The sequence below is a fragment of the Enhydra lutris genome, unplaced genomic scaffold (genome assembly GCF_002288905.1).
Source record: "Enhydra lutris kenyoni isolate GAN:26980312 unplaced genomic scaffold, ASM228890v2 scaffoldscaffold10, whole genome shotgun sequence".
Taxonomy (NCBI): Eukaryota; Metazoa; Chordata; class Mammalia; order Carnivora; family Mustelidae; genus Enhydra; species Enhydra lutris.
In genome coordinates, this window is record NW_019154094.1 from 40,935,037 (window position 1) to 40,950,454 (window position 15,418).

The 15,418-nt window shown below is 48.1% G+C and overlaps 1 protein-coding gene across 2 annotated transcripts in view; it reads left to right on the forward strand.

Moving 5' to 3' along the window:
* The window catches only part of LOC111144038 (interleukin 1 receptor associated kinase 2), a 60,638-nt gene that overhangs the window by 22,210 nt on the left and 23,010 nt on the right, over positions 1-15,418 (forward strand). The window contains exons 3-6 of one of the 2 annotated variants that reach the window (XM_022498108.1): positions 5,983-6,130; positions 11,414-11,505; positions 13,362-13,556; positions 13,640-13,704. In XM_022498108.1, the coding sequence (XP_022353816.1) occupies positions 5,983-6,130; positions 11,414-11,505; positions 13,362-13,556; positions 13,640-13,704 (500 nt within the window). Of the gene's footprint in view, positions 1-5,982; positions 6,131-11,380; positions 11,506-13,361; positions 13,557-13,639; positions 13,705-15,418 lie in introns of both variants that reach the window. The other variant, XM_022498109.1, reaches the window with a different exon arrangement.

Sequence of the window (15,418 nt, forward strand, 5' to 3'; positions counted from 1 at the left end):
CCCTGCGGAGGCCACAGGACAGTTCTCCCCTTCCCATGTGGGGTCCCCCACCCCTGAGTGCTGGCACATGACCCACCGTGCCAGCTGTAGGCCACTGTGTGTCACTGCGAAAGAACAAGAAAAGCAAAGAGAAAAGCTGAACTTTTCCTTAGAATGAAAACATAATGAGGTCTTTTATGTCCCACATGGGTGGAGGCTCTAGAGATCAGCCACAGGTGGGCTGGTGGCCTCAGTGTTCCTGCCACATACGTCCTGACAGGCGAAGATTTGCGTAGAAAGAGAAGTAAAAACAAGTCCCCTGCAGTAGTAGGTCTCTGCTGTGGTGAGGTCAGGCCAGGATGTTCATCCTCCACCTCCCTCTGTCCCCTCAATGAGGAAACCAGGGCTCAGCCAGACCTCAGGGGAAGGTGCTGGTGCTTCTGGGTTCACAGACAGGTCAGGGTGCAGGTGGGACCTCCAGGAAGTGGTGCAGCTGGGAGCGTTCCTTCATTTGGGGCCTGGCCTCTATGAGAAGTTGCAGTCTGAGGTCCCCTTCAGCAGCAGGCCTGGCCCACCCAGTGTGAGGGGAGCTGGGGCTGTCACTGTCACTGGCCTTGCATGGAGGAGCCTCCTTGGCCCTTCTGCTCCATACACAGATATCTTGGGACACCACTGAGGCGGCCCTTTGAGGAACACAGGATTGTCCCCTCACCCCAGGGTGGTTTGTGGATAGAGGATGTTGGAAGAGGCCCCAGGCCAGAGAGAGGAGACTCTGAGTGGCATGGGGTGGTCCCTTCCTCTTGGGGGCAGGGGCACAGGGTTCATGTCATACCACCTGGGAGTAAGTGGCTCTGTCCCCAATCTGCTCACCAATTCACTTTCACAGCCGGTGCTCGCTTACCATGTCATTTTGCACAAGGGCCTGTGAAACAAATGGAATGATACCACAAAAGGCAAAGGTGTGTGACTCCATGGGTCCCACCTGCATGGCTGCTGCTGGGGAGGACTCCCCCACCCCCCATAGGCTCTCAGTTTTGGCCAAAAGGACCTTGGCCTGGGGGGTGGGATGGGGGCAGCTTGGCCCATGGACAACCTTCTGAGGGACTGGGGACCCCAGATGGGAAGGAATAAAGCATGTGTTCTCCTGGGGGTCCCCTCTGTGGGTGGAGTCCTGCCCACAGCCCTGGCCTCCCCGACCTTCCTGCCTCAGTGCTCCTTTCTTCTACCTTCTTCCTCGGGCAGGTCCCTTCCTTGCTGCTTCCAGGGTTGTGGTGAGAATACTTGTAGTGAAAATATCAAGAACACATCGTAAACAGTGGGTGGCAAGAAACAGAAGTGAGTCAGATCTGAATGTAGAGATGGCCTGCTTGCTAATCTGGGTCAGATGGATTCCCCAGAGCAAACGGCTACTCACTCTAGCTCAGAAGACCCAGTGCTGGTCATTACTGCAGCAAGCTAGCTTGCTTCCTGATTTTTTTGTCCTTAGGAAACGTACTTTACTTTGCAACCAGTGCATCGTCATTGTTGAAAAATTCTACCGTGTGAATAAACAGAAAGCCAACCCACCCACCAACCCACCCGTAGTGTAAAATCACTGATAATCACGTTACCCAGAAATAATCACTGTTCACATTTTATGTATGTTCTTCATCTTCTTTTTCTCTTCATACACAGATGTCTTCTATACTGTTACACATATTTTACCGAAAACTGGCTACATATTCTGTAAACTCTGTTGTCACTCAATGGTGTAGTAATACCTTTCCATGTCAATGGGTAGGGTAGACACAGATATTTTTTTAGTTGCTGTTAAAGTGAAACAAACAAACAAACATACCCAACACCTACACAAATTAAAAAACTTAAATGAGCAGTCACATTTCTAGAGACAGAAAATAGAATGGTGGGTGCCAGGGGTTGTGGGGGAAGGGATGGGAAGTTTTCTTTTTCATTTTTTTTTTTAAAGATTTTATTTATTTATATGTCAGAGAGAGAGAGCACATGAGTGAGCACAAGCAGGGGGAGCACAGGAAGAGGCAAAGGGAGAAGCAGGCTCCCCGCTGACCAGGGAGCCCGATGTGAGACTCGATCCAGAACCCTGGGATCATGACCTGAGCCAAAGGCAGACGCTGAACTGACTGAGCCACCCAGACATCCCGGGAAGTTGGTTTTTAATGGGGACAGAGTTCAGTTTGGGAAAGCGGAAAGGTTCTGGAGGTGGGTGGCAGTGATGGTTGTACAACAGTCTGAATGGACGTAATGCTGCTGAACTGTGGGCTTAAAAATGGCACAGGTGGGGCTGTCTGGGTGGCTCAGTGGGTTAAAGCCTCTGCCTTCAGCTCAGGTCATGATCCCAGGGTCCTGGGATCAAGCCCCGCATCGGGCTCTCTGTTCAGCGAGGAGCCTGCTTCCTCCTCTCTCTCTGCCTACCTCTCTGCCTACTTGTGATCTCTGTCTGTCAAATAAATAAATAAAACCTTTTAAAAAAAAATGGCACAGGTGGGGGGCACCTGGGTGGCTCAGTGGGTTAAGCCTCTGCCTTCGGCTCAGGTCATGATCTCAGGATGCTGGGATCAAGCCCCACATCGGGATCTCTGCTCAGCGGGAAGCCTGCTTCCCCCTCTCTCTCTGCCTTCCTCTCTGCCTACTTGTGATCTCTGTCAAATAAATAAATAAAATCTTTAAAAAAATGGCATAGGTGGTAAATTTTATGTCATGTGTATTTTACCACAATTAAAAAAATATATAAAATAAATTATTTAAAAACAGTGTGAATGATTCAAAGTTGTGTTTAATGAAAACTGAAAGACTCCCGTCCTATCCTCCTTACACTCAATATGTGGGCTGTTGAAGAGATAACTGATACTTTAAAATTTTAATAGCAACAACCAGGAAGTTCCCGTGTTAGAGCTGAGCAGGTCATACACACTGTGTCACTTAATCCTCGGGAAAGGGGTATGAGATCGACAGAGCTGGTTTCCATTCCAGAACCTGAACTCTAAACAGCTCAGCTCTGCTACTTCTTTTTTTTTTTTTTTTTAAGATTTTATTTACTTATTTCACAGAGAGAGATCACAAGTAGGCAGAGAGGCAGGCAGAGAAAGGGGGAAGAAGTCTCCCCGCTGAGCAGAGAGCCTGATCTGGGGCTGGATATCAGGACACTGAGACCATGACTTGAGCTGAAGGCAGAGGCTTAACCCACTGAGCCACCCAGGTGCCCTGCTACTTCTTTTTTTTTAATATTTTATTTTTAGGGCACCTGGGTAGCTCAGTCAGTTGGGTGTCTGCCCTTGGCTCTGGTCATGATCCTGGAGACCTGGGATTGAGCCCCACATTGGGCTCTCTGCTCAATAGGGAGCCTGCTTCTCCCTCTGCGCGCCCCCCGCCCCAACTTGTGCATTCGCTCTTTCTTGCTCACTATTTCTCTCAAATAAATGAATAAGATCTTAAAAAAAAAAAAAGATTTTATTTTTAAGAAAGCTCTATACCCACCCTGGGTCTCAGACTCACCCCAAGATCAAGAGATCCATGCTCCACCAGCTGAGCCAGTCAGATGGCCCTGCTACTTCATTCATAACATAATTTTATTTTTATATTTATTTAAAAGATTTTATTTATTTATTTGACACACACAGAGAGCACAAGTAGACAGAGAGGCAGGCGGAGGGAGAGGGGGAAGCAGGCTCCCTTCTAAGCAGAGAGCCCCACATGGGGCTCAATCCCTACCCTGAGATCATGATTTGAGCTGAAGGCAGAGGCTTAACCCACTGAGCCACCCAGATACCCCGATTTTATTTAAGATATAATAATAAGGGGTGCCTGGGTGGCTCAGTCATTTAAGAGATCATTGTAAGTCATTGTCAGGGAAGGAGAAAGTCACCCATCATCTACCACTCGGCCTCCTCACTACTTTAGTGCATTCCCTGTAGCCTTTTTTCCCATGTTTCCACCCTCTTCTCCTACTTGTGCAGGCAGCCTCCGGGTTGGTGCCACCTACAGAGGGGCTTTGGGGGGCTGTGGGGAAGGCACAACACTGGTATCCCAGTACTTCTGCTGAGCCAGTCCAGCAGGGGTGGTGAAACCAGCCCTAGCTTTGAATCTTACCAGTTGTTTGATTGGAGATAAATCGTTTCACCTATCTGAACCTCAATGTGTTTAAAAATAAAATAAAAAGCCACCAGAGATTATTGTGAAAATCAGTCTCTCTGGTTCCTTACAAGTGTAGTACCATGTATTCTTAGGCATTATTGTTCTTTTTTTTTTCTAATATTTTATTTATTTATTTGACAGAGAGACAGAGGGAGAGAGATCACAAGCAGGCAGAGAGAGAGGGGAAGCAGGCTCCCCGCTGAGCAGAGAGCCCGATGCAGGGCTCAATCCCAGAACCCTGAGATCATGACATGAGCCGAAGGCAGAGGCTTAACCCCCTGAGCCACCCAGGTGCCCGGCATTATAGTTCTAGTCCTAAAGCTTGGGTCTGAAAAGCTTGGCCTCTTGGTAACAATGGGTTTTGTTTCAAGAGAGACACAGTTTACCTGTTAGAGGAATTGCTACCGGAGGGAGACTCAAAGGCTGGAGATGTTTCGTCCTAGCCCCACCTGATGCATGTGCGAGCAAGATGGAGGCTGGCCCTAGAATTCCAGGGCCCCTGTTTCTGTGGTTCTCAAATATGGGTCCACCCCAGACCACCCGATGGTGAAGGGCCTTGAATGCAGGGCTCTGGACTTTGGGTTTTGTCTGGAAGTTAATGGGGAGATACAAGGATCTGGGAGAAGAGTGTGTGCTTCATCTGAACTGTGGGAGTTCATAAAGGCTTTAAACAGGGAAGTGAAGAGATAAGAGTTGTATTTTAGCAAGATGTGGCCTGGGCAGGGGTCTGGAGGCTGCCCCAGATGGAGGCGGCTGCTGGCCAGTGAAGATGATGCCAGGACAGCGGTGGGGGAGGCGAGAGGAAGCTGTGTCACAGACTACATGTGGGCTCTGAGGAGCTGGTCGGGAGCTGGTATAGATATGCCCTCACACCATCTTTGGGGTTTCTCACCTTGGTGCAAAGGGGAAGGGATTCTTCTCAAGAACCAGGGAACCTCCAGCCAGACTTCTTTGGCCAGTCCTGTCTGTCCAGGCCGTGTGATCTTTGGCCAGTCACTTAACCTGCTCAGGCCTCAGTTTCCTCATTTCTAGTGGGGATGAAATGCAAACAGCTTGTGAGGATTTGAAGGCTGCACAGCTAGGTGTGGCATGCTTAGCGCTCTTTGGGGCTCTTTGCAGGATCCCCATCTGTAAGACATGATTCCATGCTCGTGGAAGGGAAGCTGTAGGACCACCAGACTTTCTTATGTAGGGGCCCCCCTAGGGACTTGATGGGGTGAAGATATGTAACTTCCTCCCATGTTCGGGGAAATGTATAGTTGATAAAAAGCCCTTCCACATCTATGTTCCCATTACCTTCCTCTTAACAGCCCTTTTAGACAGGTACCCTCTCCAGATTATTTACTTATTTATTTGAGATAGAGCTAGAGCAAGTGAGCAAGCGAGTGAGAGAGAAAGAGCATGGTGGGGGGAAGGGGTAGAGGGAGAAGCAGACACCCTGCTGAACAGGGAGCCTGATGCGAGGCTCAATCCCAGGACCCTGGGATCATGACCTGAGCCGAAGGCAGATGCTTAACCCACTGACCTACACAGGCATCCCAACCTTCTCTACTTTATAGCTGAAGAAACAGGCTCAGAGGAGAGGGTCTTGTCTAAGGTCACAGCGCTGGTAGGATTGGAAGCTAGTTTTGGGTGACTCAATGTCAGAGCCGGACCCATCACAAGAAATTGTCATGTCCCCCCAGTACATACATGGGGAGGCTGAGGCCAGGAGGGGAAGAACTTACCCGGCCACAGTGAATTCAAGATGGAGCCAGGAACAGAGACCGGATCTCTGACTTGTAGACCCCACCTCTTGATGGCTTTCCCACTTCACTGAGTAATAGCTGCTTTTTGTCTTTCTACCTTGTTTCATGGAAACCAGTTCCTGAAATCAAGTGTTTTTTCCCAGACCTCCCAGATGCTGAGAAGCCAGGAGGGCCACTGGCAGCTTCTATAAGAAACACTGAAGAAGAACAGGAAAAGGGGCCGTCTGTGGGGCCAGTCTCCTTTCCAGGCCCAGGTATTTTAAACTAAATTAAATTTTTTAATTTAAAGAAAATGTATTTAAGGAAATGTTTTGTCTATCAGGATATTCAGCTCAGCATATAATAGCAAAAAATTGAAAATAACAAGGAGGATGGTAAAGTTAATGACAGTCAGTCAAAACAATACAATACTGTTAAAAATGTTGTGGATACATACATGGAGACATGCTCACAATATATTGAATTTAAAAAGTAAAAAAATGGGGCGCCTGGGTGGCTCAGTGGGTTAAAGCCTCTGCCTTCGGCTCAGGTCATGATCCAGGGTTCTGGGATCGAGCCCCCCATCCGGCTCTCTGCTCAGTGGGGAGCCTGCTTCCCCCTCTCTCTGCCTGCCTCTCTGCCTACTCTCTGTCAAATAAATAAATAAAATCTTTAAAAAAAAATAAAAAAAGTCAGATACCAACAGAATATAAACTGCTTATTACTGTTTCTTGTTTTTGTTTTTTAAAGATTTTACTTATTTATTTGATACAGAGAAAGATCACAAGTAGGCAGAGAGGCAGGCAGAGAGAGAGGGGGAAGCAGGCTCCCTGCCGAGCAGAGAGCCCAATGTGGGGCTCAATCCCAGGACCCTGAGACCATGACCTGAGCCGAAGACAGAGTCTTAACCCAGTGAGCCACCCAGGCGCCCCTGCTTATTACCATTTTTATAGGAAGAAAAAAGATAGCTCTGAAATTGAGGGCTCTCTCTGTGCCAGACACTGTTCAAAGCACATCAGAGATGCCTACGTAATCCTCAGTTAGCTGTACAAGTTAGGTATGCTGATTCCATTTTACAGATGAGGAAATTGAGGCATAGAGAAGTTACAGAGCTCGCTAAGGTCACATGCTCTGGGACCCAGGTATTTTCCCTGTGGTTTCCTGAGTCCTGAGCACAGGTGGGTCCTGCTGCTGGTTCCAGCTGAGAACCTGATGACCTCTCCACTCTGTACTGCCCATGGCAGCTGTGTGTGAGGGGTGATGACTGGTGCTGCCTGCCCACCTCCCCACCTTCCTCTCCTCTGCCCCTCACACATCTGCTGCTTTGTTCCACGGCACCAGAGGTGATTTGCTCAAGGTCCCGAAAGTAGGAGGTCACATCTGAGTATTGCGGTTTAAATGCCTCTGTCCTTAACACCAACCACACTGACATCCCAGAGCCTTTCAGACCACTTCAGATTGGGCTCCCACCCCCTTGTGCCCAGGGAAGGGTTCAGGGACAGTTTGTCAAATGATGGAAGGACTCAGCCTGAGGATGGCTTCCCTGGGGAAGTGTTGGGAGGGGTTCGGGGGGAAGGGTACCATTATTCACACTATTTGCACCCGTGTGTCCCTTCTTACCACCTCTCCCCGAGTGCCTGGCCTCCCTTCTGCTCTGCTGTACGCTCCGAGTGGTGAGCTAAAGCTCCCAAATCCAAGAAATCTCAGTTCATTGATGCTGTTCCTGAAGCCTGGGTCAGCATTGGCCTAGAGGAGCGCACCTGGGTGTGTGCATTAGACAAACCTGTATTTGAATCCCACCTCTCAGTTTCTGGCAGGAGAATTACTTAGCTTCTCTGTACCTCGGTTTCTTTATCTAAAAAGATAAAGGGGTGCCTGGGTAGCTCAGTTGGTTGGGCGACCAACTCTTGATTTCGGGGAGTCATGATCTTGGGGCTGTGAGATTGAGTCCCACATTGGGCTCTTTGCTCAGTGCAGAGTCTGTTTGAGATTGTCTCTCTCCCTCTGCCTATGCCCCTCTCCCCACTCACGTGCGCTGTCTCTCTCTAAATGAATAAGTAAAATCTTAAAAAAATCAGGCACAGTAACGAAAGCCTATGTCAACATGTCATAGTTGCTATGGCAACATGTCAGTGTTGCTACCATTAGGTGCCCATCAAATGTTAGTTAATATTAGCGGTGTTCTGGACACCCCAGATAAGCTGAAGCTGGGAAAATAATTTTAGGCCAGGAAGTCTGAATGGTTAACTGTAGCTAAAGATAAAAAACAAAAACCAGGGCAGAACTGTGATCAGCAGTTAAAGATAAAGGAAAGTGGTCCTCAAGCAAAGGTGATACTGGTTGATGGCCAAAGGGAAAAATTACAGTAAAGCAGGGAAATTCTAGGGGAATGCTGGCCCAGATGGAGGAGGGGATAGGGGTTACCAACTCTGGTGTTCCTTATGTAGGGCTACTGCAGAAACCAGCCTCATCTGGAGAGGGCTTTGCACTGATAGGGACAAAGAGGGTGGGGAGCTCCAGGGCAGGATGCAGCATCTTCCCTCCCCGGTGTTCTTGACTCATGCCTGTAGTGACCCAGCCTAGCAGAACAAGAGTCTGTGTATTCTGCTTGGGAGAGCCGACATTCCAGAAAGACTTCCGTAGGAAATGTTTTTCTTAGTGAAAGTTTTGGCACATGGAGGGTGAGTGCTTTGGAAAGGACATGTGTGAGGCTGAGTGTCTTCCCTGACCCAGGGCTTCCACCAAACATTTACAAAGCAAGTCTAGTTCTTATCTGATTTGTCAGCTTTGCAGCATTGGCTCCAATCCCATTCATTTTCTCCCCAAAACCACAGGGATAAAGAGCCCCTCCTTCAACTAGTAGCCCTCATATGTCACAAGAGCAGACCTCGGTGACACCCTCCCAACCTCAGGAAAATCCCAGGCATCAAGCCAGCCCAAAAAGTCATGATTTATGTGAAGCCAGTGCTGGCCTGCAAGTCAATGGGCAAAGGGAGAGGGACCATCTGCACAGTGAGAACCCTGTCCCGAGGCCAGCTCTGGGTGGGGCCAGCATAGGGCAGAACTTGAGGGGGGAAGTGGGAGGGAAATGGAGCAACCTAGAGCAGCAGTCCCCAGGGCATGGAGGCTGGGTCCCCGTGGTTCAAGAGAGCTCGGGTGTTAGAAAAGATGTATATCTCATGCGTAAAAAACTCTGAGGATTTCAAGGCTAAATACATCATGTGTGAATTAAAGCAGATTGAAAGAAAAACATCAAGTCACTCACAGTGAGGTGGCACAGAGATACAGCTAACAATTAGGAGAGGGATGAACATGACCACAGTTTGGGGACCCAAGCCAAGCGTACTGAGCTGAGACCGAGAGAAGGCAGGGTGTGGCTAGAGGTAGCAGTGGCCTGTCAGCAGAGGTCTCTGGGCCGGCCAGCAGAGGCCTGTATTGGACAAGATCACCTGAGAAGCAGGAGGATTTTCACAGGACAAAGGCCTGAGAGAAAGTAGGGAAGGAGCTGGGTGAAGCTAGAGGAGGCTTGGGGTCTGGGTGAAGGAGAGAAGGTGGGCAGGTTGGGTGGGAGTGTCTAAGGCAGGGTCCCCTGGTGTCTTTAGGGAGAGCAGGGCCCTGGATCTCCCCTTCTTGTCCCCTCCACACTTAGTCACAGGGGAGCAGCCCCTGGGAAGCTTGGGCGGATGTGGGCGTGGATTTGAGAGTGTGGTGGGGCTCTCAGCTGTCTAGAGGTTTAGAACCATGGACTCCGAGAGAGGCTTAGGCCGCCCCTCCTCTTGGGCTCTGTGAGGATGAAAGAGGCTTAGCCGGCATTAGGTGAGCTTTGTTTTATCAGTTGCCTCGGCTGATAGTTTAGTAAGCCTGATTCTAGCTTCATCAGGGTGCTATTTTCAGTCTTCCGAATTAATTTTATTTTTTATGGCCAAAGTTCCAGATTAATCCCTCATTTCCTGATGTTATAAACCAGAAATACCTGAAACAGGAGGCTTGGGCCAGCAACCCTGGAGTCAAGGCCAGGTTCCCTTCGAGGGCTGGTGCCCAGTTACACAGAGGCCATCCCAGTCCTGGGGCCACCTGGGAGTTTCCAGATGATGATATCTGAAGCTTCTGGCTTCTGGCCAAGGCCTGCTCCTATGTGGATCGGCCACCACAGCTCGTCCCTCATGCCATCTCCACCCTGGCTTGCACCCACTCTAATTCATCAGACTCCAGACTGCCTTGTTAGTGTTCAGGTTAATCCTTTTCTGGTGCCCCTCGAAGAAATGTCACCTCTTTAACCTGGCCTTTATGTGACCCCAAACTACTCTTCAAGCCCTCTCTCTCCCGAATCTTGTTCATTCTCTAAGGGATTAAGAGCACGGATTCCAGGGATGCTGGATTAACTCAGTCAGTTGAGCTGCCAACTCTTGATTTGAGCTCAGGTCTTGATTTCAGGGCTGTGAGTTCAAGCCCTGCTTTGGGCTCCATGCCCTGCATTGGGTGCCCTGCATGGAGCCTGCCTAAAAACAAAACAAAACAAAAAAACAAAACCATGGACTCTAGAGCCACTGACTGTGTGCCCTTAGAAAGGTTTCTTCACCTCTCTCTGCCTCACTTACACCATCTATAAAGAGAACATGGTAATAGTACCTGTCTCCTAGGATTGTTGTCATGATTTTTTTTTCTTTTTTTCTTTTTTTAAGATTTTATTTATTTATTTGACAGAGAGAAATCACAAGTAGGCAGAGAAGCAGGCAGAGAGAGAGGAGGAAGCAGGCTCCCCGCTGAGCAGAAAGCCCAATGTGGGGCTCGAACCCAGGACCTGGGATCATGACCTGAGCCGAAGGCAGCGGCTTAACCCACTGAGCCACCCAGGCGCCCTGGATTGTTGTCATGATTAAGAGACTTAACACGCTGACGCATTTAGAGCAGGGCCTTGTGTGACAGTGGCGTTTGCTAGCTAAGCATGCCTGAGTAATTTCTGCATGCCTGGGCTTGCCTGCTCTCATACCTCCCCACAGCCAGTCCTACTCCTTCAGTGCCCGCTATCCACTTTTTTGAAATCCTCTGTGAAACCCTCCTTGGCCTCCCAACCTGCTTGGGTGGCCTCTCTGCTGCCTCTGCCCTTGGAGGCTGGTTATTGCCATTGCTGCTGCAATGGAGTTTTCTGGAAGGCGGGCTCCACAGCTAATCACCTCTGTGTCCTTCATTGCTCCTTGTGTGGGAAGTGGGCGGGAGTAGGGCTTGGAAGTCACATGGATGTCCATCTGAAGCCTGGCTCTGCCACTTACTGGTTGAGTGGCCCTGAGCCAGTAGCCACCTCCAGTGCCTCTACTTCTCCCCCGGCCCAGTGGGAATCATATATGGAACCAACCTTTGGGGCTGTCACAGAGCTTCACTAAGGTGGCTCATGAGGAGCGTATAGGCTGGCCCCTGGGAGTGTCAGGAAATAGCAGGTGTCATTAGTGACAAAAAGTGTTTGCGGAATGAAGGAGAAATTTATGTGGGAACTGGTTGCCAACCCCTCCTGTCTTCCTCCTTTCTAGGGCACGGCCAGACCCATGGTCCCTCCTTTTCAGGGCCTGCTCCAGCCAGAGCCAACCTCCCGCCTCCTTCTGCAGATGCCCCTCATTCCTTAAAAACTGACTTTCCTGTTTCATCCGATTCAAAGGTAAATCTGGGAATACCGCCTTCCTCCCCCCACCCCCAGCTTGTGGCTCCCACTCAAAAATGCAATGTGCTGGGGCTCCTGGCTGGCTCAGTCAGGAGAGCTTACAGCTCTTGATCTTGGGATCATGAGTTCGAGCCCTACATTGGGTTTAGAGATGACATAAATGAATAAAATGGGAAGAAAAAAAAGACCAAAATGGGGGCTAGGGATTAAGGGGATAGGGAGAAAGGAATTACTCCAAGCTTCCAAGACTAAATGCAGGCTATCAATGCAGCTAGGGCCTGGGGTCCTGGGATTGGGGATGCCCTTTACACAAATACATGTTTTTAAATGTGCTTCTCCATTCTTTGTGTTTGATGGGAGCTGATACATGGTATCTTTCTCCCCACAAAATATATTGGTTACATGTATACTAAGTCATTTGCTTACAAACCACCTCTCTTCTAATCCTTTCCCACCCAATATATGTCTGAATTGTCCCAAATTTGCAGTGACTTGGGTCCAGGACCACATATGACCTTTAGGGTCTTAGACACTTTTGCCTTTGTGGGCCTTTTTTTCCTTCATGAAAAAAGAAGGATTATATTTTACAATTGCACTGCACAAAGATGAACCTAATCCAAGCTGTATTAAAAAATTAAAACAATTTCTTTGACTCTAAAAGTTCATTCTTATTCTTCTGGCTTTAAAAGAAATCAGAACATTTTTGTGGGCCTCTAAAAGTATCCTGGGCAGGGTGCCTAGCGGAAAAGCCAGTGCTACATGGGTCTGGTTAATGAGACTCTTCCATAAAGGAGACGAGCACTTAAGCATTTTTTTTTTTAAATACATAATTACTAATCTTCAAAGATAATTTTCTAATTGGTGGACTGATCATGGTATAGTGTTAAGTGAAATCACCAGAAGTCAAAACTATGTGTATGGCATGATCCTGATTTTAAAAAGAAATCCTGGGGTGCCTGGGTGGCTCAGTGGGTTAAGCCTCTGTCTTTGGCTCAGGTCATGGTCTCAGAGTCCTGGGATCGAGCCCCACATTGGGCTTTCTGCTTTGTAGGGAGCCTGCTTCCCTCTCTGTCTATGTCTGCCTCTCTGCCTGCTTGTGATCTCTCTCTCTCTCTGTCAAATAAATAAATAAAATCTTAAAAAAAAAAAAGAAATACTGTGTATCTAATTTATAAGAAGTACTTTAAACTCTCATAGCAGTTCAGTGGATAATGGGATCGTGGATGGTATTCACCCTCTAATTTTCAAAAACTGTCTGTAAGAGCATAGATAACTTAAAAAAAAGTTAAACCTCTGTACACCTATTTTTAAGAAGGTACGTGACTGTGGGAGAGCTTCTTTTCAGAGACTCACACAGAATTGCATTTGTTTGTGTGAACCTAGATCCTGCTTCCCAGCTTGTATACCATGTGTAGGACCTGGGGCACCAGTTCAGCTGCTGACCAGCTGTGTGACCTCACCTTAGCTCTCTGACCTCCTTGATTCTCACTTTTGTAAACTGGGGAAAAAGACAAAGCAAAAACCGTAGCCACGTGCAAGGAATATTCACATTTTAATTGATTTGCAGGATTACCCTCCAGAGTACTATGGTTATCTTCATTTTTGCTGCTCTGGAAACTAAGGTTCAGAGAGGTTAAGCTGCTTACCCAAGGTCACAGAGCCAGTTAGAGGCAGAGCTGGGATTTGAGTGGGCCCTATCCATGTCCTATAAAGGACCATTTCTCCTCACTGGACAAGATGAACTCCCCTACCTCTTCAGCTTTGATGAGCTAAGATTCCCTGAGGTAGTAGGGAAAAAATAGTTTCCATATTAATCCCATACTAATCTCCATCTCTTCTGTCTGCATTCCCAGGGCTTTAGTACCTCCATTCCTAAGCAGGAAACACTTGTGAGCCGAGCTGAAGACAGCCTTTTCTGGAGCGAGGCAGACGTGGTCCAGGCAACTGATAACTTCAACCCAAACCACAAAATCAGTGAGGGGACCTTTGCTGACATCTACAAAGGGCAAAGGCATGGCACGCCATTTGTCTTCAAGAAGCTCAGAGAGGCGAGCACTTCTTGGTTTCAAGTAAGGGGTGGAAGCTCTACTGGCGAGCCTGGATTTTCATGTTTCATTGTCTTTTCCCACAGGTGGCCTACTCAGGTCCAGGATCAGTCGAAAAATTCTTCCAGGCAGAGGTACAAATTTGTCGCAGGTAAGCCTCCCCTTTGGAAAATACTTTACTTAATGATGATGGCTAACCTTGATATAGTGCTTCCTGTGTACCAGGCATGCCTTAAAATTCCATATGTAAAAATTCACTGAATCCTCATAAGAACCTTGTAACATTGCTGCTCCTATCAGCATTGTTTTGTACATGTGCAAATTGAGGCCCAGAGAGGTTAAGTGTCTTGTCCAAGATCGCACAGCTAGTAAGTAGCAGAGCTAGAATTTGAACCTAGGTTGGTCTGGCTTCATAGTCCATGCTTTTTCTTTGAAGCACCTATATGCATAGATTAGAATTATCAAATTCTCTTGGCTTGCTTGGTCCAGCTCTTTCCTTCCAAGAAATCTGTTTCTATCCCATTTTTTTGAGATGGTCAGAGATTTACTGTTTCCAACTCCAATGGCAAATCCATCTCAAAACGGTATTGCCCCGGAGTAGGACTTAGCAAATGATGCCCAGTGGGCCAGATCAGGCCATGCCTGTGTGTGTGTAGTCTGATTGCTAAGAATGGGTTCTCCATTATAATTATAAGAAAAAGATTTCATGATATGTGAAAAGTATATGAAATTCAGATTTCCATGTCCATGATAAAGTTTTATTGGAACACAGCCACACTTACTTATCTCTGTCTTCTCTCTGGCTGTTTGTGTGGGATAGTGCACTGTCGCGTAGTTGCTGCAGAGACCATATTGGCCTACAAAGTCTAAGATATTTACTGTCTAGCCTTTGGCAGAGACTTTTTTTTTTTTTTTTAAAATATTTTATTTATTTATTTGACAGAGATCACAAATAGGCAGAGAGGCAGGCAGAGAGAGAGGAGGAAGCAGACTCCCCACAGAGCAGGGAGCCCGATGCGGGGCTCGATCCCAGGACCTTGGGATCATGACCTGAGCCGAAGGCAGAGGCTTTAACCCACTGAGCCACCCAGGTGCCCTGGCAGAGACTTTTTAAAAAAGATTTATTTCTTTATTTTGAGAGAGAGCGGGGAGGGGAAGAGAGAGAGGGAGAGAGAGTCACCAGCAGACTCTGCGTGGAGCGAGATCACTACCGAAGGGGAAACTAGAGTCTGATGTTCAACCGACTGCGCCACGCAGGTGCCCCAACAGAGAGATTTTGAGCCATAAAGTCTTGAGCAATAAAGATCTTCAAAAGCCCTCCTCAGACCTGCTCATTTTACAGATGGGGAAACTGAGGCTGAGAAGGGAAGTGAGCCTGCCTGTCCCAGAGCTGGCAGGGGACTGGCAAAAAGAACAGGAAGGACGTGGGGAGACTTGTTCTGGCTCTGCCATCACTGACTGATGAATTTAACAAAGGCCTGTCCGGCACCCGTCAGGCGCTGGACACCCGCTGTCATTCAACCTTGGCAAGTCGCTCTCTGGGTTTCCTCTGCCAACACACAGCCTTGGGCGAGGAATGTGTGATTAGTGTGGAGTGTCTTAAGAGATAAAGAAAATAATAAATAAGAAAATAAGAGTCACCTGTTTTCCGTAGCACCTATAAATAACTACTTCTGAATGAATGAATAAGCACACACATATTTAATCAAAAAGTGAAAGTATAGGGCGCCTGGGTGGCTCAGTGGGTTAAAGCCGCTGCCTTCGGCTCAGGTCATGATCCCAGGATCCTGGGATTGAGCCCCGCATCGGGCTCTCTGCTCAGCAGGGAGCCTGCTTCCCTTCCTCTCTCTCTCTGCCTGCCTCTC